The sequence below is a fragment of the Aquarana catesbeiana genome, linkage group LG06 (assembly GCF_042186555.1).
Source record: "Aquarana catesbeiana isolate 2022-GZ linkage group LG06, ASM4218655v1, whole genome shotgun sequence".
NCBI lineage: Eukaryota > Metazoa > Chordata > Amphibia > Anura > Ranidae > Aquarana > Aquarana catesbeiana.
The window spans coordinates 222,577,341-222,603,378 of NC_133329.1; the positions used below are offsets into that span (position 1 = coordinate 222,577,341).

General features: G+C 42.0%; 1 protein-coding gene across 7 annotated transcripts in view; it reads right to left on the reverse strand.

The window, feature by feature from the left end:
• The window catches only part of RBFOX1 (RNA binding fox-1 homolog 1), a 2,292,172-nt gene that overhangs the window by 629,465 nt on the left and 1,636,669 nt on the right, over positions 1-26,038 (reverse strand). For 5 of the 7 annotated variants that reach the window (XM_073633001.1, XM_073633002.1, XM_073633005.1 and 2 more), the window contains exon 8: positions 14,808-14,900. The exons of the other annotated variants lie outside the window; for them this stretch is intronic. In XM_073633001.1, coding sequence (XP_073489102.1) covers positions 14,808-14,900 — 93 coding nt within the window. The remainder of the gene's footprint in view (positions 1-14,807; positions 14,901-26,038) is intronic. 7 annotated transcript variants of the gene reach the window in all.

A 26,038-nucleotide genomic window follows, 5' to 3' on the forward strand; every position in this document is an offset into this window, starting at 1 on the left:
TATATATATATATATATATATATATATATATATATATATATATATATATATATATATATTACCAGATCTTTGGTTTTCATGACATTGCATGCAAACATTCATAGTTAAAAGTTAGCAGCGAAGAACAGACAATACACTATCTATCTATCTATCCACAACTTAGCGCCCAGCTACATCACTAGCCTTGTCTCAAAATAACAACCTAATCAAGATCATCGTTCCTCTCAAGACCTCCTGCTCTCTAGCTCCCTCGTCACCTCCTCCCATGCCCGCCTCCAGGACTTTTCCAGAGCCTCTCCAATCCTATGGAACTTATTACCCCAATCTGTCTGATTATCTCCTACTCTATTAGCTTTTATACGATCCCTGAAAACCTTCCTCTTCAGAGAAGCCTATCCTAACCACACCTAACAACTGTATTTGAATTTTCTCTAACAGCTCATCCCCCACAGTTATAACCTTTTGTTTCACTTGGCCCTCCCTTCTAGATTGTAAGCTCTAATGAGCAGGGCCCTCTGATTCCTCCTGTATTAAATTGTATTGTAACTGTACTTTCTGCCCTCATATTGTAAAGCGCTGCGCAAACTGTTACACAGTATAAATCCTGTATAATAATAATTATCTATCTATCTATCTATCTATCTATCTATCTATCTAGGCTCTTTGACAAAATCCCACTGCAGTTTTAGAGAAATAACAACACTTTCTCTGTGATAGCATTTATTATTTTTAGGTTCTTGGTGACTTTAACAGTTTCTGGTGCAGAAAAAAAAAAAAAATTCAAACAACATGTCTGTGTACTCCCCCTCTCCTCTTCCCTATAGTTCAAGCAGCTCTGAATTTATATTAATGGCGGTATGTGTATAGCAAGTATCATAACTGCAACACAAAGTGTATCTATATATATATATATATATATATATCTATATATATAGATATATAGATATATATATATATATATATATATATATATAGATATATATAGATAGAGAGAGAGAGAGAGAGAGAGAGAGATCTATATATAATATATTGATACATATATATATCTATATATCTATATATTTTTCACTCTTTGTTATATTGCAGCCATTTGCTAAAATCATTTAAGTTCATTTTTTTCCTCATTCATGTACACACAGCAACCCATATTGACAGAAAAACACAGATTGTTGACATTTTTGCAAAAAAGAAAAACTGAAATATCACATGGTCCTAAGTATTCAGACCCTTTGCTCAGTATTTAGTAGAAGCACCCTTTTGATCTAATACAGCCATGAGTCTTTTTGGGAAAGATGCAACAAGTTTTTCACACTTGGATTTGGGGATCCTCTGCCATTCCTACTTGCAGATCCTCTCCAATTCTGTCAGGTTGGATGGTAAATGTTGGTGGACAGCCAGAGATGCTCAATTGGGCTTAAGTCAGGGCTCTGGCTGGGCCATTCAAGAACAGTCACGGAGTTGTTGTGAAGCCACTCCTTTGTTATTTTAGCTGTGTGCTTAGGGTCATTGTCTTGTTGGAAGGTAAACCTTCGGCCCAGTCTGAGGTTCTGAGAGCTCTGGAGAAGGTTTTCGTCCAGGATATCCTTGTACTTGGCCGCATTCATCTTTCCCTCGATTGCAAACAGTCGTCCTGTCCCTGCAGCTGAAAAAACACCCCCACAGCATGATGCTGCCACCACCATGCTTCACTGTTGGGACTGTATTGGACAGGTGATGAGCAGTGCCTGATTTTCTCCAGACATACCACTTAGAATTAAGACCAAAAAGTTCTATCTTGGCCTCAACAGACTAAAGAATCTTATTTCTCACCATCTTGGAGTCCTTCAGGTGGTTTTGAGCAAACTCCGTGTGGGCTTTCATTTGTCTTGCACTGAGGAGAGGCTTCCGTCGGGCCACTCTGCCATAAAGCCCCGACTGGTGGAGGGCTGCAGTGATGGTTGACTTTCTACAACTATCTCCCATCTCACGACTGCATCTCTGGAGCTCAGCCACAGTGATCTTTGGTTTCTACTTTACCTCTCCCACCAAGGCTCTTCTCCCCTGATAGCTCAGTTTGGCCAGACGGCCAGCTCTAGGAAGGGTTCTGGTCATCCCAAACGTCTTTCATTTAAGGATTATGGAGGCCACTGTGCTCTTAGGAACCTTAAGTGCAGCAGAATTTTTTGTAACCTTGGCCAAATCTGTGCCTTGCCATAATTCTGTCTCTGAGCTCTTCAGGCAGTTCCTTTGACCTCATGATTCTCATTTGCTCTGACATGCACTGTGAGCTGTAAGGTCTTATATAGACAGGTGTGTGACTTTCCTAATCAAGGCCAATCAGTATAATCAAACACAGCTGGACTCAAATGAAGGTGTAGAACCATCTCAAGGATGATCAGAAGAAATGGACAGCACCTGAGTTAAATATAGGAGTGTCACAGCAAAGGGTCTGAATACTTAGGACCATGTGATATTTCAGTTTTTCTTTTTTAATTTAATATTTAAAATGTCAACAATTCTGTGTTTTTCTGTCAATATGGGGTGCTGTGTGTACATTAATGAGGAAAAAAATAACTTAAATGATTTTAGTAAATGGCTGCAATATAACAAAGAGTGAAAAATTTAAGGGGGTCTGAATACTTTCCATCCCCACTGTGTATGTATATATAGATATCTATATCTATCTATCTATCTATATCTATATCTATATATCTATATATCTATATCTATATCTATATCTCTAGATAGATAGATAGATAGATAATTATTATTATACAGGATTTATACTGTGCAACAGTTTGCGCAGCGCTTTACAATATGAGGGCAGAAAGTACAGTTACAATACAATCTTGACTGATAAATTCTAGTATAATTTGAAAAAGTTGGAACCTAGAAAGGAAGAGATCTGTATTAAAACAACAACAATCTATGCCAATTTGATCTGTGAAAAACAGTGGAATCTAAAAGTACCGATATATTAACCACTTCAGCCCCGTAAGAATGTACCCCCTTCCTGACCAGAGCACTTTTTGCAATTCGGCACTGCATTGCTTTAACTGGCAATTGCGCGGTCATGCGACGTTGTACCCAAACAAAGTTGAAGTCCTTTTTTTTCTCACAAATAGAGCTTTCTTTTGGTGGTATTTGATTGCCTCTGTGGTTTTTATTTTTTGAGCTATAAACAAAAGAATAGCAACAATTTTGAAAAAAAAAGCATTATTTTTTACTATTTGCTATAATAAATATCCCCCAAAAATATATAAAAAAACCAATGTTTTTCCTCAGTTTAGGCCAATATGTATCCTTCTACATATTTTTTGGTTAAAAAAAAAAACTCAGTAAGCGTATATTGATTGGTTTGCCTAAAAGTTATAGGGTCTACAAAATAGGGGATAGATTTATAGCATTTTTATTATTATTTTTTTTTTATTAGTAATGGCGGTGATCTGCGATTTTTATCGGGACTGTGACATTATGGTGGACACATTGGACATTTTTTACACTATTTTGGGACCATTGTCATTTATACAGTGATCGATGCTATTAAAATGCATTGATTACTGTGTAAATGACACTGGCAGTGAAGGGGTTAATCACAAGGGGGCAGTGAAGGGGTTAAGTGTGTCCTAGGGAGTGATTCTAACTGTGAGGGGGCTTCTCTATCTCAGGAAAAGAAACGCAAGCGAATACTCTCTTACTTAAAGTTAGCAAAACTTTCCAAACTCTCACAAAAGATCCTTAGAAATCTGGAAGCCGACTTCTCTATCAAAGAATTTCAAAACGCACTAAAATCTACACCAATAGGCAAAGCCCCAAGGCAAGATGGATTCACAGTCTTTTATTATAAAACATTTAGTGATGTTCTGCTTCCCCATCTAACAGCTTATGACAACTCTATTTCTAGTACTACAGGCTTACGCCCGGAATCCCTTTCTGCCCATATAACAGTAGCAGCTACCGACCCATTTCTCTACTGAACGTAGATACTAAACTATATGCCAAAATCATGGCCAATAGGTTACTCCCTCTCCTTCCCAAATGGATCACAGCAGATCAAACAGGTTTTTTACCCAACAGAGAAGCCAAAGAAAATTCCTTACACTCTCTATCACCATTCACTATGCTCATAGAAATACCCAGCCCACACTTCTTCTTTCTACGGATACTGAAAAAGCGTTTGATAGGAGGGTGGACTTGGATTATCTTCTGACAACCTTGCGATTTTTTGGTCTAGGTCCCAAGATGTATCACCACATATCCTCCCTTTATTCTCAACCCTCTGCACAAATTCAAATCAATGGATCATTAAGTGACCCCTTTACACTGCACAGTGGTACTAGACAGGGCTGCCCCTTATCCCCTCTATTATTTTCTATTACACTAGAACTTTTTTTAACCACAATTAGACATAACGATAGCATCCAAGGTGTTAAAGTAGATCACAGAATCCATAAATATGCAGCATATGCTGATGATATTTTTTTTTCCCAACAGCCACGCATCTAACTCCCAAATTTAATGTTAGCCTTTTATACTTTCCAAACAATATCCAATTTCAAAATAAATGTATCTAAATCTGAGATCTTAAACATTATTGTCCCTCGTTCAGAAGCTGACCAACTAAAGCATCTCTTCCCTTTTCGCTGGGAATCAAAGAAAATGAAATATCTAATCATTTACCTCATACCCCATCTTCACTCTCTTTTTAAACATAATTATGTCCCCTATTAAATAATATTAAATCGGATCTTCAGAAATGGTTCTCCTAGTCCCATTCATGGTTAGATAGAATAAATATCATAAAAATGAATATTTTACCTCGTATACTTTTTTTTTTTCAAATGTTGCCCTTGGGTGTTTCTATAGGGTTTTTCTCCTTGCTTCAGACCATGATCTCCCATTTTGTATAGCGAGGCAGGCACCCCAGAATATCCAGAGCAGTGCTATATCGCTCCAAGTTCTCTGGGGGGTTAGCTCTTCCAAACTTTAAAACATACCACCATGCTATTGTTCTATCCCGCATATCAGATTGGAAGTATGCTGCCACCTCCAAACTATGGGTTCAATTAGCACATTCTCTATGCGACACAGACTTATCTATTATCCCTTGGATAACCCACTCCTTCAGAGCTCTTTCTCCACATACTTCACCCCTTACCATCTCTTCCCTTGATATTTGGGATACGCTACGGAAATGTTTTTCATGGTCTTACAACTCCCCCCTAATGCCGCTTCTACAACACAACCACTTTCTATCGGGCGCCATGGATCCTGGATTTAAAACCTGGTCACCAGAAGAACCTCTCCTGCTTCATCATCTCATCCACTCAAACACTCCCAAACCACTGCCAGATATTCTGGGATCAAAACCACATTTATGGACAGGTGGAGGTACAATCAGTTACGTTTCCTCCTGACCTTGCCTCAACCATTACGGGGCCTAGAGGACCTTACCTTAATTGAATCCATGTCCAATTACAAAGATCCTCCTCTTTACTGCGTTTCTCAGTTCTATAAGGCTCTCATCACAATTGCAAAGCTCTACATATCCGTACTTCCTTGAAAAATGGGAAATTGACCTTGCTCATGTCTCCTCGTTATCCTCAAAAATGGCAGAAAACAAATTATAAACTGCTCACCAGATGGCACCACACCACAACCAAATTACACCATATTACTCCAGTTCCCCTTCATGTTGGAGGAGCTGTGGGAATAACGCTACCCATGCTTATATCTAGTGGACCTGTCCTGTAATCTGCCCCTTTGTACAGACATTCTCAACCTGATACATCAAATAGTTGGCATCCATCTCCCCCGCAATCCCTGGATAATACTTTTTCATGGCACTCCTGAACCAATTGGCACATACAAGCTTTCCCTTATACTCACTTATTGGACACAGCTAAGGCCCTCATACCTGTTCTATGGGGCCAACCTACAATCCCTTCCATGAAGAATTGATTGCAAAAAGTCAGCAAAGTTTGCCTCCCAGAAGAACTCATCCACATTACTAGAGGAAATACCACACCACACACCTCAATTTGGGCCCAATTGTTCAAATTTACATCTACCCCTTGTTACAAAGACATCAGGTCTTTAACCTCGGATGCCACACAACCAAACACAGCTTCTTAACTAACTTAAAAATTTTCATATGACAATTAGTTACCATTAATCATAACCTTTATATTTGAATTCTAGAAACTGTCTTGATTACCAGCAAACCATCCATTTCCCTCTCATCCCTCTCCCTCCCACTTCCCCTTTTCTTTTTTCTCTTTACATTCTTTTTCCGTCACTCTTTCCTTTTAAAATCTTTATTGTACCCATTTAAATTTTTATAGTATTGCTTACTCAACTGCTTACCCGGACCAAGGCCCTTATATAGTTCCCCTGTTGTATCCCTTACACTTGAACTTCTTGTCCCTGGAGGTATATGGGTGTTAGTTGTTTGCTTAAATTTAAATGCATGAGTGTTCCTACACATTGTAACAATAATTTTTTCAGATTTTTTCTTTCTGATCTGTTTATTTTCAGAAATAGCAAACAGAAATTAAACAAAAAAACTGTGAAAAGGAAAAAAACTTCCATGTAAAATACAACATTTTGAACCTGAAACCATTTTTGTTTGGAGATGATCTGAATGTGTGAGGAATGTCTTTGTAGCCTCCTGATTGAGGGCGTTATATGACCTTTAACTTTATTTGTTATTATTTATAAAGTAAAAACAACAAAAAAAAAAACAAACAAAATCAAAAACAAAATGGGCAGAATTGATTAACTACTCTGTCTTTTTCTGACCTCACTTTTCTATGTTTCTAGATTACTTTCAGGGCTCAGTTGCACAAAGATATAAATATGATTTAAAAATTATAACTAAAAAGCAAAATTAGTAAATTAACTGTGAGCAATTTCTTAAAAGTGCATTCATAAAGTATTCAGACCCCCTTCCCTTTTTTATAATTTTGTTATGTTGCAGCCTGATACTAAAGTTGTTTAAATACATTTTTTCTCATTAATCTACACTCAGTACCTCATAATGACAAAGTGAAAACAGAATTTTAGAAATGCTGGACGGCTCAGAGTCTTTTCCAGGCATCAACTACCCTTTCAGTAAAATAATACTTTCTAAGATTAGTTTTGAACTTTCCTTATTATTTTGAGGTCATGTCCCCATGTTCTTGATCACATATCATATAGAATACCGTGCATTCTTGAACCTTATTCAGCTCCCAGATGTATTTAAAGGTTTCAGTCATGTCTTCCCTTTCCCTTCTTTTCTCTAGACTTTACATATTAAGCTCCTGATATGCTTTATCCCTCATACCTTTCACCATTCTTGTTACCCATCTAGACTTGTTCTATCTTATCAATATATTTTTGTAAGTGAGTTTTCCAGAACTGGACAGAGTATTCTAAATGAGGTCTCACTAAAGATCTATATATGGGAATCAGGACCTCCTTCCTCCTGCTGGTAACCCCTCTAGTGATGCATCCTAGAATTGTATTTGCTTTTCCCATTGCCTGGCCCCACCGTTTGCTCATTTTTCAATCATCAGAGATAAGTATTCCCAGATCTTTTCCCTCTGTAGTGCTGGCCAACACTGTGCCCCCAATGTTGTACTCTGCCAGTGGATTATTTTTCCCTAGGTGCAATATTTTACATTTAGAAACATTGAACTGCATTTTCCACTGTTTTGATCAATCCTACAGCAATTCCAAATCATTTTCCATGTTAAAGACACCACCAGGGATACCAACTAATCACACCTTTGTGTCATTAGTAAAAAGACATACCTCACCCAACAACCCTTTAGTTACAGTACATCACCTACGTATAGATTAAATAAAACAGGAGCTAGTACAGAGCCTTGTGGTACACCACTAGTGACTGGTCACTGTTCTGAATGAACCACATTTACAACCACACTCTGATATCTGTCCGTTAGTCAGCTGCATATCCACTGAACCACCCAAAGGTTATGTCCTAGCTTGTACAACTTTTGCATTAGATCATTATGTGGAACTGTGTCCAATGCCTTGCTAAAATCAAGATAGGCTATGTCCACAGCACCACCATGGTCCACAAAATTAGTGATATAGTCAAATAATTCAATCAGATTAGTTTGACATGATCTGCCCTCAATAAAGCCATGCTGCGTTGGGACCAGCAAGTTGTATGCTTTTAAGTGATCAATGATCCTTTTTTCGGGAATTATTCCATAACTTGATTACAATTGATGTTAGACTCACTGGCCTGTAATTGCCAGCCAAAGTAAAAGCTAAAGTGAAACTGCAGATGTTGCAGGCTACATATCTTGGGAGCCTTTTCGGTGACTGAAGTTACCACTCATCTGTCTTTTTAGTGCACTATACCATCTTAATAAATACAGGGGATGACTGAAAATTTTATTTGGTGACCAAAAGGTCATTTTAACTGCTCCCAGTTTAGAGGATTCCGGGGCACTGGCTGGGATTCAAAATTGCAATGCAGGCACATGGAGAAGTCTTAATTTTTGGAATAAATAAGTCTAAGTTTTTTTTGTTTGTGAAGGCACTTAAGTTTGCTTTTATTTAAAAGGTTATGTGAGCAAGGTTTTAGTTTTTTTTTCACCAAACACAATCTCTTGTTACCATCAAATCTGGACACTGCTTATTAAAGTACTGTATCTTTGATCTAAGTTGTCTTACCTTTTTGTATACCCTGTAAAGCTTCACAATAATTTAGGTATAGCACATTGGGACTTTGCATTACTTTAAAATGTCTTGAATGATGAAATGTACATTCCAGAAAGTATAATGCTCTAGTCTTAGTACCACACTTTACAGATATGTCTGCAGACAATTTATTAAGGAATATTTTCTAATTAGATGTTCTGTTACATTTGTAACATTATTTTTTTTAGGCGATTATCTCAGAGTTATTCTTTTTGGGTTGACCTTGGCTTATGTTTCCAGCATATCCATAGCATGTTGTTTTATGCAGAGAGATTCACCGTCATACCAGGCAACTCAATATATAGGCAATTTAAAGTATGGTTTTACTCGTTGGGACTTTCAAATGTAAAACTCATGATAAAGATATAAAGCTTTATGTAGAACTGCTGAATGGCACTTTTTGTGATGAAGCAAGTCACTTTATCAAATTAGGCAGATGGAGATCACTATTGAGCGTCACAGAGCTCCAGGCTTCATTGAGAATTGCTGAATAATGGTTTTTAGATGCAGTGTCTTGCATTACAAAACATGTTATTCGGCAAGAATATATTACAGGTTTTTTTTGCCGGTTTTGTTTTTTCCATCATTTTAAGCAATGTATACCCATTCTAGAGATCCTTCCCACTGAGACTACTACACACAATTAGGGATCTTCAATTGGCAAAGATGTAGTTTAAATCAGCACTAGATTTATGCTGTTTTCTCCCCTAGACCAGCTACCTTTTACCACCACCATCTCTTCTCCCATTGTGTAACTGCAAATGTCTACTGTCTACTGTATTAATCTGCAGTATGTTGTGTGCAACATGAGTGCAAAGTGCAATGGTTCAGATTTTATAGTGTGTACAGTGTACAGAACACAGTGGACAGCATAGTTCCTGTCAAGGGTATGTAACATATAGCATAGCATAGAGAGTACAGTGACCTGCAGTAAGCAACATACATGTATAGTGCAGTGACTTAGAGTATGTGACAAACAGCATGAGTAGTTGCCTCCAAAGAAGGCATCTTTACACTAGTGGTTAGTATAGATGCTTCCTTTACATCAGTAGTCATGAGTCCATCATTCCTTCTCAATTCACAAACTTTGGTTTCCAGCAGGGAGACCACTTTATCTGCATATAATGTCTGTTTTCTTTTTTTTATATATTAGGGTCCAGGGGGATTTTTTTGTTTTGTTTTTACATAAAACAACACTTATGCTTTACAACCGATTGCCAAGCGTGGCAAAAATTAAATTGATGATTGTGTATTACACTAACACCCCTGCCCAACACAGACACACAATACAGCACTATAGACATATAGAAGCACAATCTAACACTATAACATCCAGATCCAAATCCAGCAGTATGTACAAAAACACCCCCAGAGTCTCGCACTATACACATAAACATACACAGTCTGCCTTATACACACATCCTTGCATACAATGTACACTATATACTAATGCAATCAGTATTTTTGCAGGAGCATACAAACAACCTACACTATATGTTATATACTATATACATGCAATGAGTACTATGAAGCACGTATTGTAAATACACCCAACCCCAAACATACACTCAATCTGCACTATACCCACAAACATACATACTGTTTGAACTCCACACCCACACACGCATACATACTCTATGCTTATTTACAGATAAAGCATATAAGCTCTCCTCTGCAATGTGGCTACTGTCCTATTGCAAGGAGTAGAAAGTGGCACAGCCTGGTACTGCTGCTCCATCCTGTTTCTGCTGGAACTGTTCCTGAGGCATAACTACTGTCTGCAAACATGCACCTCGTGTCAAGAGGAGGTAAAGGGCAAATGTAATCTCCCCCAACTCCCCCCTAACTCAGTGACCATGGCACCATATGTGGCCTAGTGGCAAATCTAGTCCTGACTCTGATACTATACCACAGCGCAAAACAGTACTTGTATTTGTTGTTTCTGTTTGGTTATTTTCTTCAATAAAAAAATTGAAAGATGAATAGACAAAAAAAAAAATAGTTGTGACAGCAGTAAAACTCATGCTGGTGGTGTCTGTGCAACCACTGTTTGCGCTGATACTATACCAAGGAAGTTCTACCAGTGCAATGTCTCACACTGGTTGAACTTCCTTGGTACATCAGACATGTAAAGTCTGAAGTATAGTCCAAATTAGCCAGAATAACTGGGAAAGGTAAGGGGGTTGGAGAAGGACAGAATATAAGATAAAGAAAGGGAGAAAAGAACACAGGGTAGAAAGAAGAGTGGGTACCTATGCGAGAGGTCAGAGATCAATGGCAAGAGAGGAGTAAAATACTGTCAGGATTAGAGGGAAACATTAATCTAGGTAGCCCAGGGATCCCAGGTCAGCTCAAATCTTTTCTTGAGACATTATCCAAGAAATTTTGCGCTTGGCCATTACGAAGGAGACAGCAGGGCTCTTCCAGGCACGGGCAATCATAAGTTTAGATCCAAGAAGGATAAACAGAATCAGAGCTTGGGTATCATTGGGAGTTTTAATTATACATTAATTAAGAAGAGCTATCCTGGGATCCTGAGGCAACGAGACCCCAGTGATTTTGCGGATCATGTGGAAAACTTGATTCCAGAAACCCCTAATTCTGGGGCATTGCCAGAAGGTGTGAAACAAAGAGCCCACATGACCGCAACCTCTGAAACATAAGGGGGAAACTTCTGGGTCTAGTTTGAAAAGGTGAGTGGGGACCAAGTACCAAAGGGACATAACTTTCAAGTTAGCTTCAATCAAAGAAACATGTATCCCCTTAAAAGAATGTGCAAAGCATTGGTGCCAGGTGTCAGGTCCCATTCCATCTCAAGATCCCGCTCCCAGCCCAACATATATGATGTTTTCTTCGTGGACTCCGCCAGGGTCGAGTAAATTAAGAAAATCCCTCCTCTCATCTTCATGACTGTGGAGCACCATTGTTCATATGGCGTAACTGTTAAAGGGATTGGTTTGGTAACCCAAATAGAGTGCAAGAAATGAGAAATTTGGGTGAAGCGGAACTTCCCTGAGAGAGGCATCTCCAGTTTGCTAACACAGTGGCTAAATGATAAAGGACTATTAGAATTAAAGAAATGTCCATTCCAAAATAGGCCCTTGTTTGTCCACCATTGAAGTGCCTTTATGTCTCTGCCAGGGGGGGAGGGGGGGTTGTGAAAAATATGGGCTGGCGGACGCCACTCTGACGCGATTTTGGGGACCTTGTGTAAAGAGTTGCATAATGCTACCGAGTGGGACAGAGTTGGGGAAAGTATAGGAGGTCTGGATTTAGGGGTACTCCAAATGAGGAAGTCTAGGATGAAGTGTGTCTCTCCAAAGCAACCCAGTTAGGATTGATGCTCAGCAAAAAGGGTACATTTATGGATAGTTGGGCCGCATTGAACTCCATGGACTTTAGGGTGATGTTGTATGACAATAGCCAGGATCATTATAGCTATAGCAAAGGTTAAAGGGGATAAGGGGCATCCCTGTCTCACTCAGGAAAAGGCACAGAGTAAAGACCTTGCATCCTAACTCGAGCAGAAGAATAAGAACAGAAAGCTTCTAGTAAAATTGGAACCAAAGCCCCATCTTTTGAAAATGGAAAACAGGTAAGGCTAGTAGACTGTGTTGAAGGCCTTTTGCAGATCTAATGATAATAGGTAGCCTTCATGGGGAGGACCCCCTCCCATCCCGAATTCATCAGGGAAATTACATCAGTCGATCTCCTTATCTGATCTGGACCCTGCCTTCCCGGGTTGAAACCCACCTTATCTTTATGAATATAATTACCTATAAAGGAAGCCAAGCTGTTGAAAAAGATGTTGAACAGAACTTTCAGGTCGTTATTGACCAAAGAGAAAGGTCTATAGTTTCCTACTTCATTATAATGTTTCCTGGGTTTGGGAATAACCAAGATATATGCAAGGTTAGACGCAGGGTCCAGAGGTTTAGCTTTCATCAGAGAGTTGAAGAATCAGACCATATAAGGAAAGAGAGCGTTACCAAATGTTTTATAATAACAAGTGGAGAACCCATCTGGTCCCGGAGCTGACCCAATATGGAGTCCCTTAACCTCCTGAACCTCGGCTTCCAAAATAGGAGAATCAAGGAGGGAGCGGTGACTATCTTTAAGACTAGGGAGAGGGATCTCGCCAAGAAGGCATCAAGGCAACTTGCAGTCTGCAGAATTATCATTACTATACAGTTTTGAGAAGAACGAGTAAAAAGGTTCCATAATATGACTGTGATTTTGGTAGCACTCGTCAAGGATCTGATTTTAGGGTGAGAGGGGTAAGTTTGGTTGTGAGTTTCAGCCCTATTTTGTTTCTCTGAATGTAGAAATGGGCTTCCCGCCACCTTAGGCTTTTTTCTGCTGCAGAGGTTAGGGCCAGGTTCAGAGCCAATCTAGCTGAATGGAGGTTGGTTAGCAAGGCCAGAGTAGGGTTATGTTTGTGGGCTTTGCTGACCGATTTAAACTCCTTTTCGAGCTTAAAGTGTTTGCTAACCATTAAAAAATATATTCAGATTCTGGTCCCTTAAAGCAGATTACACAGCATAGTGCTTGTGCTGTGTAATCTGCCCCCCTCTAAACTGTAAAAAAACACCCTGAACCTGCCACTTCCTGTATACCCTCTCTATACTGAACACGATAACCAGGGCTGCTCAGCCCTGACCACTGTGGTCAGAGTATGTCCCTTCATCGTACGTAGCTGTCCTATCTGCTCTCCTCTCTCCCCCTTCTCCCTCCTTCCTGCCTGTCAGCTCCCTCTCTCTGTCTCCAAAGCCCCTGCCACCTGCCGCTGCTATTAAAAATAAAAAGCCTACAATTGTCACTGTCAGCCCCTCTATTAGAGGCTGGCATATCACAATATGTAAGTTCTTTGTAAAAATGAGCATTATAAATAGCTATTTAGAGCTGTCTTCAGGCCGGTCACATGACTCGCGGCCACTTTACAGCTCCGATAGCAATGTCTCAGAGCTGTAAAGCTATGTGACCGACCTGAAGACAGCTCTAAAGAGCTATTTATAATGCTTGTTTTTAAAAAGGACTTATATAGCGTGGTATGCCGGCCTCTAATAGAGGGGCTAGCAGTAAATAATATTTTACACTTAACAAACACTTTACATATATAGGCCTGATGTTCATGTTTTAGTTGGGAAGCTAACTGGATGAGTTTTCTGCGGATTACCGCCTTATGTGCCCCCATAAGGAACCTGGGATAATGTCTTCTACGTCATTCAAAATAAGATCTCCCTCATGTCCTTCTCTAACATAGTGCATCTAACCGGGGCGCTTAAAAGGGATTCATTAAGTTGTCATGGGTAGGGGCCTGACGGGAAGGGGGCCTTATTAAGTTTTAGAAGGAACAGAGAATGATCCAACCAGGAGATATCACGGATATATGTCTGAGCTGCAAAATGGATATCTAAAGTAGGAAGAAAAATACGATCGATTCTAACATATGTTTTGTGAGGTGCCGAGTAGTGCGTGAAGTCCCCGGAGGAGGGGTTCAGCTCCCTCCAAATGTCTACCAGTCCCAGAGAATGGAGAAGCAAGACTATGTGAAAGGTTTGTTTATGGGGTCTTATGAGAAGGGGTATCCCTGCCCCTGATTTATATGAGAGCTGGTCAAACGCAATATTAGAGTCCCCCATTATAAGTCGAGCCTCCAGATAGGGGGAAAGGGAGTGGAGCATTTCTGAGAAAAATGTGACCTGACCATGGTTCGGGGCATACTAAGAAATGAAAGTGTATAGCCAGCCGTCAGTATATGTACCTTAACTAGAATATAATGGCCTTCCCGGTTCTTCATCTGGGAGTGGGAAAAGGCAACTTTTTTAGAGAAAAAAAAAATCTACTCCCTGTTTTTTGGCTTCTGCATTTGCTAGATAGAAGGTTGGAAATTTATGATGGACAAACACAAGGTTAAGATTCCCAGGGAAGTGAGTCTCATGAGGACATCAAGACCCTGGGAGTGGTAATGCTGAAATGCCTTCCGTCTCTTTATCATAGAATTGAGGCCTTGTGTGTTGTGGGATGCCACTCTAAGAGTCCCACCCAATTGATCAAGATTAGTCATGGAAAAGAGAGGAGACAAACGCCATCAGATGATGGACACATACCCAAGAGTCCTGCTGAGGGTCCACGGAGAAACTGGTCCAAAGAGGCTCGAATCCCAAACTGTTCAAGAGTTGCTGAGGCCTCCGCATAGGTATCTGGAAAAGAAAGAAGAACATAAGGGTACGGAAAAGAAAAATGTAGGAGGGGAGGAGAAAAGAACCCAGAGCTGGGTTTGTACTGTGTTCTCTGGACACAGGACCAGACATGCCTAGCCCTGCACACCAAGAAAAAATTAATGTATATCCTGTGATAAACAGGGTGCTATCCTGTAGTCACCAGAGGGGAGTATAACCTCTGTGTCACTACAAGGGGAGGAGCATGAAAACCATTCCAGCCTTAAAGCCTCAAAAGTAAAAATAAAAAGTAAAAAAAAATATAAAAAACATAGGAAATCTTAAGGCCCTAGACTATACCTCACCAGGCTATAACTAGTCAAAACGTAACAAGAAAGACTAACAGATTATAAGGTATGGGTTCCAGAAAGCATTAAGGGAGAGAAAGCTGACACTGCCAGGGTTGTCATGAACCAGATTAGGGTGTCTCCCCAGTAAAGCCAATGATAAAATTATGATAAACAAGGCATACTACCCCTCAGAGGTGCACCCTAAATGGCCCAAACCTCGGAGAGGGAGCATGAAATGAGGTACTCAGAATTAGCTGTAGTTCCATTTAAATGTGAGTTCAAACCTAAGGGAGGGAAGTCAATTTGAGATATTGGGGTTTAATCAGATAACAAGAACCAGGGATGGTGTCCCTCAAGCCAAAAGGGGACTAAAGGAGATTAGGTGCACAGCTCCCTCAGGAGTCCCGATGTCTCCTTTGTTTCTTGACCGGGGTCAAGGGGCTAATCGGAGGGGGTCGCTTTGAAGAGCTTTGGCGATTAGCAGAAGACGAGGAAGATGAATCTTGGGAGATGATGCCAAGTTGGACCAGCAGGTGTTCCCCATCCTGGAAAGATGCAAAACTGTAGGATTTATTCCTATATTGAAACTGTAGGCATAAGGGGAAGACAGAAGGGGAAGAACCACCAATACTTCACAGATTTGTGGGATGAGGCTGTCAGAAGGGGTTTCAGGGATCTCTGCCTTTTGATGGTTGTGAGAGACAAGTCCACAAAAATTTGTACCAGGTTTTCTTGTAAAGAGAGATTTTCAGAGAGAAAGAGTCACGGGCCTTCCTCATGACCTCCTCTTTCACAGCATAGAAGTATGGTTTGACCACAATATCCCTAGGTAGACCATCTTGCATGGGGGTTGTAGGACCCTGTCAGCTCTATCCAGCTCCAGCATATAGTCATAAATATCCGGGATGAGGTCCTTAATGAGATTCTTGACAGCCCCTTGAACATCCAGGATAAATTCAGGGAGACCGCTGATATGAAAATTGTAGCTTCTGCTGCTATTTTCAAGGTCATCAATTTTAGACAAAGTGGTATGTCAGGGAGGTGCCCCAGGGGAGGGGGTGAAGCCTGTTGCAGTTAAGTGAGGCCTTCAGGGCTGTTAATCATTGGAGTGCCCAGCATCTCATCTAAAGTTTTGCCCAGAAGAGATTTGGTGGATGCAGGGGACGCTGCTGGGAAGATGTGGTTACTCACAGGTGTTGAGGGGAGAAAACGAATGCCCATGATTGGGAACAGTGTACAATACAATGTATACAAGACAACAAGATCAAAGATACTAAAATCCTGATGCCTTTTGACCCTAGCCGGGTCTTCTTCAGAGGTTGATTATCAGCTGTGAGGGAGTAAACATATATCAAAACATGACACAGAACAACAACAACAGTGGACTTGTGTATATATCAACAGCTTCATAAATTACATAGTTACCAGTCACGAAGTTCCCAATGATTCTGAATGGTTACAGTGAAAAAAATATAGTCCCTCCTGTGTCCGTTGGCCTCCCCAATGACCGGCCAGCCCACCGGAGAGCGGGTATCAGGCCGACATGTCTTTCAAGGGATCACGCATAAACTATCCCCCGAGGGGGGAACCGGAGGGTGAGGGGCACACACCGCACCCGCAGTGGAACAGCGGTAATGCTGGAATCGAATTGAGGGAGTCATTAGTTCCCCGAATGGTACGAGATAATAACAACAGTATGCACTAACTTTAAACAGTTTGGGTGGTCTAGATTTTGAATGGGTCCATAGGTATGCCGGGAACAAGATGGCAGGGAAGGAAAGAGGGGAAAGAGGGAAAGGAAAAGAAGGAAAGGGGGGTGGGGGGGAGAAAAAGAGGGGGGGGAGAAAGCCCCCGGGGGAAGGGGAAAAGGGGAGGAGGGGGGAGTAAAAAACGGGAAGGAAAAAAGGGGAAGGAAAGAGAGGGGGGGAGAGAAAGAGGGGGAAGGGGAGGAAAAAAAAATTCAAAGTAAAAAATGGGGGAGGGGGGGAAAGGGAAAGGGGGATGGGAATCCCCCTTTCCCCCTTTCCCATCCCCCTTTCCCTTTCCCTCCCCCCTTCCCCATTTTTTACTTTGAATTTTTTTTTTCCTCCCCTACCCCCTCTTTCTCTCCTCCCTCCCCTCTCTTTCCTTCCCCTTTTTTCCTTCCCATTTTTTCCTCCCCTCTCCTCCCCTTTTCCCCTTCCCCCCGGGGGCTTCCCCCCCTCTTTTTCTCCCCTCCACCCCCCTTTCCTTCTTTTCCTTTCCTTCTTTCCCCTCTTTCCTTCCCTGCCATCTTGTTCCCGGCATACCTATGGACCCATTCAAAATCTAGACCACCCAAACTGTTTAAAGTTAGTGCATACTGTTGTTATTATCTCGTACCATTTGGGGAACTAATGACTCCCTCAATTAGATTCCAGAATTACCGCTGTTCCACTACAGGTGCAGTGTGTGCCCCTCACCCTCCGGTTCCCCCCTCGGGGGATAGTTTATGCGTGATCCCTTGAAAGACATGTCGGCCTGATACCCGCTCTCCGGTGGGCTGGCCGGTCATTGGGGAGGCCAACGGACACAGAAGGGACTATATTTCTTTCACTGTAACCATTCAGAATCATCAGGAACTTCGTGACTGGTAACTATGTAATTTATGAAGCTGTTGATATATACACAAGTCCACTGATGTTGTTGTTCTGTGTCATGTTTTGATATATGTTTACTCCCTCACAGCTGATAATCATCCTCTGAAGAAGACCCAGCTAGGTTCAAAAGGCGTCAGGATTTTAGTATTTTTGATCTTGTTGTCTTGTATACATTGTATTGTATACTGTTCCCAATCATGGGCATTGCCCGCTGTCTTTTATCCCATGTTGTACTTAGTTCATGTCCTGACTTTTAATGTCAGAACCCATTTGTTTTATATATTTTTGTATCAATAAAGCGACTTTTGATTACTCACTCACTTTGATATTATTGGCTGCATTAAAGCCCCGTTAGGGGGTTCCAACGTTTTCTTATGCATTTTGTGGGGTGCGCAGCCTATTGGTCTGTACTCCTGTGAGTGTCCCCTTTTTGTCACACATTGGCTGTTTTTATGACCTACAGTATTTGCCAACAATTAAAATTATCTTCGGCTCTTTCCCCCGTTTCTGGTCAGGACGTCTTTACATATTTCTATGACTTTTACATTAGGGATGATTATCTTTAGGGTTTCAGGGTTGGATAACAGCAGCTAGTGTTAGTATTGGTGGTGGTGGGTAGTTCAAAGTAAGTTTCAAATTTAGGCATTCCTTTATGTGCAGGAAGCTCTGTACTGACAATTACCAGCTTCAATCTTCTGGCACTGAAAACAAATGTGTTTTCAACTAGTCCTTTATGTTTTAAAATAACTCAGGATATCTTACTGAGATCTGTTCTATATATGGGATATTATCTGGTAAAACTCTGAACTACTATATCTAGAAGCTTTAGCCAAAAGTAGTAATGCATGTACTATCAGTTGAGAAAATGTAAAATAAAGAGAGACAACAACATAGACTGCTGCTACATTCTCAGAGCCTATAGAATTGAGAATTGTTTGTTGCCTTAGGAAAGGGAAACATGGGACTTAGTATCTACAAGCAAAAAGCCAAAACTTTTAAGTATTTTATAATTAGTCTCTATAAAAAAATATAAATACACTCTAATACAAACTTGCATTTACCTATCTATTTATTTGAAAGTAGACACTGATGAATGGTACTAAAACTGAAAGCAAATATTGATTAAAATGGTAGCTGAGTTACTGTAATTGAAATGTTCACTCTAGCCTGCGTTACTTCAAATAGGCCCAGGGGGTGTTAAAAACAAAAAATACATTTTCTCAAAAACCTGATTCTGTATTTACAATAAAAACACACTGAAAAGTAAAACTTTAGTAAATCCTTCCTGTGTTTTTTCTTTTTTGCAAGAAGAAACTTCCATTGCATACAGCTAATTAATAAAAGTGGGGGGCGTGGCTTGGAGCCGGAGCTGAATGGCCGCTTAGATCCCGAGCTCCCGTCCACGGAGGGATTTCCAATAAGCACAGCCGAGCCATCCTAGCCCTACCATGGGGAAAACATCCAGGGAACCATCCCCAGCCAGGTCCCGCTCTCCCAAAGGATCCGGTTCACAAATCGTCCGCAATATTCCGGACATCTTCCAGACCCAGGCACGCGAGGCCCCGGCTTCAAATTGGGCCTACTCGAACGCCGCACGCTCCTCCAGCCTCAGCCCTTCAGGAAGAAATCACACGCAATCCCAGCCTTCAGCAGCGGCAGCATGTACCACACAGCCCCTTTCTATGCAAGATCTGAGATCTGTGGCAGAAGACATCAAAGCCACACTCTCTGCAGCCATCACGGACCTCAGGAGAGATGTCCAGGTAATGACAGTGCGCCTAGATGATTTGGAGGACACAGCTACCCACCATGACACCTCCATTCAGCAATTACAGACCTCCTCTCATGCCCAATCTTCACAGCTCAGGGATATCCAGAGGCATATGGAAGATTTAGACAACCGTGGCCGTCGCCACAACATACGGGTAAGAGGTATCCCTGAATCCGTTGAAAATGCGCAAATCACGAAAGCTACTGTCACTATATTTAATGATCTCTTGGGCAGACCTCCTGAAACACCCATTGAATTTGAACGTTTGCATAGAGCCTTGAGGCCCAGAGGCAGAGACTCTGACCCTCCCAGGGATGTGATATGCTGTCTCATTAACTTTAAACTGAAGGAGGAAATTCTTCATAGGGCTAGAGATCGCCACTCCTTACTCTTCCAAGGAGCTGATATAAAGTTGTTTCAAGACCTCTCGCCCATCACCCTTCAAAATAGGAGAGACTTACGCCCTCTTCTTGATCTCCTGTGCACCAAAGGAATTCAATACCAGTGGAAATTTCCCTTCTGCCTCTCTGCATCATTCCAAGGTCGCACCGCAAACCTACGCCTACCAGAAGATCTGCCCGGTTTTTGTGAAGCACTAAACCTTCCACGCATTGACATCCCGGATTGGTACTCCACCCTTCGTCCGCCGCGCATGAGAAGGTCAGTCTCCATTGATGCTATTCCAGTCCGTGATGACTTCCATATAAGACGCCGCAGACACACCCCACCGAGGGAACCTACCTTATCAGACACCCGGAGTGCCCCACTCAACAGCCCTACGTCCTCCCCGGCCCACAGAAGAGCCCGCCATGACAGATCCAACTGAACATTCTCAACCCTACCATCCTGTATTTCTCTGGTCTGAATACGCCTTCTCAAGACAGGAACCTGCATGCAACACCCACCAAGAATACCCAAGACGGCAAGCGTTTCCCGAAGTCGGCTACTTTACAGATAACTTTTCTTCTTTCCTTCCAGTAGCATTTATCCTCAATTGCTCCTGATCGCCCACTGTGAGAACTGGTCCCCAAACAAGTGGAAACACCCCCAGCTAAACTGTGAGTCGGACTTGCCCTTTGGGAGACCCCTGCGCAATGTCTGATCCTTCTAGAAGATCTGGTGGTCTCTAAGGTAAAAGACGCTTTCTTTGGGGCAATCCTATACGCTCCACTACTTTGCCTATTTCCCTGTACCAAGAGACTAATTGACCCCTTTAAATATACATTCGCAGCCTTACAAATAAGGCTTTCACCTGAAATACCGTGCAGCTCCTCTCCCCATGCCTTTCCCTCACCCCCCCTTTGCCCTTCCCTATATACCTGTCCCTACCCAACTCCCTCCCTTCCTCTCCATCCTACCCCATCCTCCCCCCAATCTTACTTACTCTAGCAGGTGTGCTGCACGCAAGCCTCTTTGTCCGTTCTGCTCGCAGTAATATCCGGTTCCGAAGCTCCATGTTTCTTGTGAATGTATTCAGACTCTCTGCTCGGGTGACTTAGGGGGGGTGCCGCTACACAGATGCCAGCTTCCCTTCCATGTCAAGCAACGGATTTACTCCGCTTTGCTATCCCTCACCTCTCTTATAATTAGGAGAATCTAACCCTTCAACCGCCCTCTAAGTATTCAAGCTTTAGTCACTCTAATTAACCTCCGAAAAGTGGCGTCTGTGGGGGCCTCACCCTTCCTTCTGGCACCTTACGCTGGTAAGATGTTATATGTTATATGTTTGTTTAAATGTTACAATATGTTAGAAAGACCCCTCTCTCTTGCTCGGCGGTATCCTTAAATCCTAGGTGTTCAATCGATTGGAATAGTCCCAAAACGAATTATACTTGTTGCGAGCACCTAACTAACACCATCTCAAAGAGTTTATGGGCTGTCTCACCTTGTATCCTCTAAGATATTAAATACATATTAAGGTTAGAGATGTCTACTTCCCAACTCAACTTAGAGTATAATATGCAAAACTACCGATCATAACCTGATTACTGCCCGAGCACACACATATTTTGAGAAATTTTGTTTCTCCTTTACCCCCTTTTCTCCCCTTCCTCTTCTCTCCTTTCTTTTCTCACCTTGCAGTCTCCGTCACCACCACTTCCCGGCCAAGACAAGACTCGCAAACAGCTCTTGTCTCCGAACCCTTCCAACTCCCGCGGGAAAGAGTAGCTACCTTCTGCTTACCGCTCAAGTACTAGCGTTCTGACTGAACAATAGTCCACTATGACACACATACGCTCCACCACAAAACCCTCTTCACTCAAAATAGTCTCGCTAAACGTAAAGGGACTAAACATCCCGGAGAAGCGTAGTCAAGTTCTTGATATGATGTCTAAACTGAAGGCAAACATAGTGTTCTTACAAGAGACACATTTTCACACAAACAAAATACCCAAGCTCATGAACCGCATGTTCCCAACGGTATACCATGCCACCAATTCTCTTGCGAAGTCCAAAGGGGTCTCAATTCTTATTTTCAAAAACCTTGACTGGCAATTCGAGGACTCACTCATAGACACAGAAGGCAGATACCTCTTTCTGAAAGGCCGACTCCAGGGACGACCTGTGACCCTGGCCAACATATATAGCCCCAATTCTGCACAAGTAAGCTTCTTTAGATCAATCTCACGATTACTTGCATATTTCCACTCTGGACTGACCATCCTAGGGGGAGATTTCAATGTCGCTCTTTCCCCAATCTTAGACACCTCCACAGGCACGACCTCTCTACCTTACAAAGCTATCCGACAAATTAATCTACAAATCCAAGACCTTCTTTTACACGATACGTGGCGCTCCCTCCACCCTGACGAGAAAGACTTTACTTTCTTTTCTGCCCCACATAACAAATATTCGAGAATCGACTATCTGTTCCTGTCCCAGAAAGATATCCCCTTTCTTTCTACTGCCACCATTGAACCAATGTTGCTGTCGGACCACCACCCAATTACAATGACCCTGACGTTCCCTGACAAACACATTCCCAAAAACATTTGGCGCCTAGATTCGTCTCTGCTTATTTCGGAAGAAGTAGTCAACGATATCAATAGTTGCATACACACCTTTTTCCTAGAAAACGACACGCCGGACATAGCCCCTCTCACACAATGGGAAGCCCACAAGTGCGTAGTCAGAGGTAAACTCATTGCTCTTAAAGCTTCGCGTCAAAAAGCCCAACAACAGAAAATCACAGATCTCCTTGACAAGATTAAAAGGCTTGAACTTGCCCACAAACAAATACAAGCACAGCAAACTTATCACGAACTCACCCTAACCAAGAAAATGTTACGTGAGGAACTGAACCGTAAGACGCAACGCAAATTTATGTTGCACCAAAAGATTTACTATGAATTCGGCAATAAATGCGGTAAATACCTTGCTAAAGCCCTCCAGACCAGGAAAGCACATGCAACCATTCATACTATTAAAGATCATCAGGGGAAGTCCCACATCACCTCGACAGACATAGCAGCCCAATTTGAGTCCTACTACTCTAAACTATACAATCTCCCGAAACATGACACAAGCCATTATGGATCTGAAAATAGAAGTAAGGTAATCAAGTCTTTTCTCAACAAATTTTCCCCCAAACCCATAGATAAAGAAGACGCCGCACACCTTGAAAATCCTATATCGGAAGAAGAACTCAAAGCAGCTATCAAGCAACTTAAAAATGGCAAAAGTCCTGGTCCAGATGGACTGACAGCCACATACTTTAAAACCTTTACAGACACTTTGGCCCCACATCTGGTTAGGACCTTTAACATCATCCACCCTCCCCTTCCATAGGTTCCTAGAAGCACACATCACAGTGATCCCAAAAGATGAAAAAGACCCTACCTCAGTGAGCAATTATAGGCCGATATCCTTATTAAACGTTGATGTAAAACTTTATGCCAAGATTCTAGCCTCCTGTCTTTTACCTCTCCTACCTTCCCTGATAGGGAGGGACCAAGTGGGGTTTATACCTGGAAGAAAGGCTAGAGACAACACAATCAAGGCGCTGAATATACACCATTGGATTACGAATCAAAAACATAAGGGTTTCTTTCTGTCTCTAGATGCAGAGAAGGCGTTCGACAGGTTGGCATGGGACTATCTAGGAGCAGTCCTGAGACATATTGGTCTCCAAGATCGGATGCTATCATGTCCCTCTATACCACTCCAACCGCTAGGGTACGTGTTAACGGCCACCTGTCGAACGCCTTCTCTATTAATAATGGAACCAGACAGGGATGCCCACTTTCCCCAATATTATTCATCTTAACCCTAGAACCCTTCCTCCAATGTCTCAGATCCAACAACAACATCAAGGGCTTCCACATCGCCGATCGCACCTACAAGATCGCTGCTTTCGCCGATGACATATTACTATTCCTGAGGGAGCCACACATATCGATCCCAAACCTCTTAAAAGTAGCAAATATCTTTCACACCATTTCCAACTTTAAGATCAATTTCACAAAATCCCAGGCCCTAAATATCTCCCTCCCACAGGAATTGGTAACACAATGCAAAAGCAACTTACCCTTTAAATGGAGGCATGATCAGATTAAATATCTCGGGATACAATTGCCGGCAAAGCTTTCAGACCTATACTCCAAAAATTATCAACCCATCCTCCAAGCCATTACGAATGACCTAAGCAAATGGAATAATACCCATTTTTCCTGGTTTGGCAGGGCAGCAATTCTAAAGATGAATATCCTTCCCCGCATCCTCTATATCTTACAAACCATACCCATTAAACTCCCCCCAACTTTCTTCCAACTCTACAAATGATTGTGCACTAGATTTCTATGGAGACAGAAAAGACCTAGAATAGCATACTATCAACTGACACACCCTAAGACAAAAGGGGGCATCGGCCTCCCGGATCTCAAGAAATATTATTGGGCTTGCCACCTCTCTAGAATTATAGACTGGTCAGTGCACGACAAATGTAAAGACTGGGTCACCCTTGAACATACATTCTCCCCACTACCACTACGATCCTTGCCTTGGATTTTGTCTAAACACACCCCGAAAATGCTAAATAGTCATCCTCTCATTGCCCCGACACTCCAATGCTTTAAAGGAAGCTTGCCGGAAGCTACACATTTCCTCCAATCCGGGACCCCTCACTCCGGTAAAACACAACCCAGCATTCCCACCAGGTATGTCCACTAATTTTCTGACGGATACCTGGCAACACTTAAGGGTCCTAGCCCATCACTTCTTCCAATCGGGTACATTTCTGGAGCGTTCATCCCTACCAATCAATGCAAACAGTAATGCCTTTCCACTCTGGACATATTTCCAGATCAGACATTTCTTAAAAGAAATTGATAGTGCTTCCTCAATCTCTCGTCCACTTATGACATTTGAACAGCTCTGCGCTCACTCTACACCCCAGCAGCATATGATCTCAAACATTTACAACCTGCTCTCCTCGGGAAGCTCAATGAAAACTAATAAAGCTTGCGTAAACTGGGAAAGAGACTTACAGACTTAACAGAGGCACAATGGGAACACATTTCTATGATAACCCATAAAGGCTCCCTTAATGTCTCGATTCAAGAGAATAATTATAAAATTTTTAATGCGTTGGTACAAAACCCCTGTAGTCATTCACAAATTCTATCCTACCCTACCTGACAAATGCTGGAGATGTACCAATGAAGTTGGTACACTAGAACACATATGGTGGTCCTGTCCCTTAATCCAACCTTTTTGGACCCAAGTTAGGGAACTGACCTCACAAATCTCCACATACACTCTACAGCACTCCCCAGCACAATGCCTCCTTCATCACTCGGACATTCCGTCACATCGATACTGCAAAACGCTAATACCACCCTTACTAAATGCAGCCAAGTTGTGTATCCCTCTTCATTGGGGATCAACCCATGTGCCCACTATCCCGGAATGGCTCAAACGAGTAGAAAAAATTGCGGAAATGGAGGAACTGATCGCCATAGCCAAAGACTGCCCAACCAAATTTTCAAACACATGGGCTTGTTGGTCCCACTTCTGTACCACTGACCAATATAAACAGTTGACCAACCAAATCCACACAGATCGCAATCCCTAGGATGCTGGCAACTCTCAACAACTTCTTTATTACATGCAGATGCTAAATCTATCAAAATATGTGATGGCCGACCTCCCCCACCTAAACAAGGGAAGAATGGGGGAGGTCGCTTGTTACGTTTTGCACGTACCCACCTAAAGACCCACCAGTTGGGTAACCCTACCCGAGGGAATGCAAACCTTCAGATAGGGTGGCAGAGACTGCGAGATATTTCTGACCCCTTCCTCACGCCCCTCACTCCACCCCCCTTTCCACCCCTCCGTTCTCCTTCTTCTCTTCTCCCCTCCTCCCCTCCCCCTCTGTGTCTTCCCTTTCCTATAAATTTAGGTTTACACCATAAGCTAGTCTCCCCTTCGAACAGAATCCCT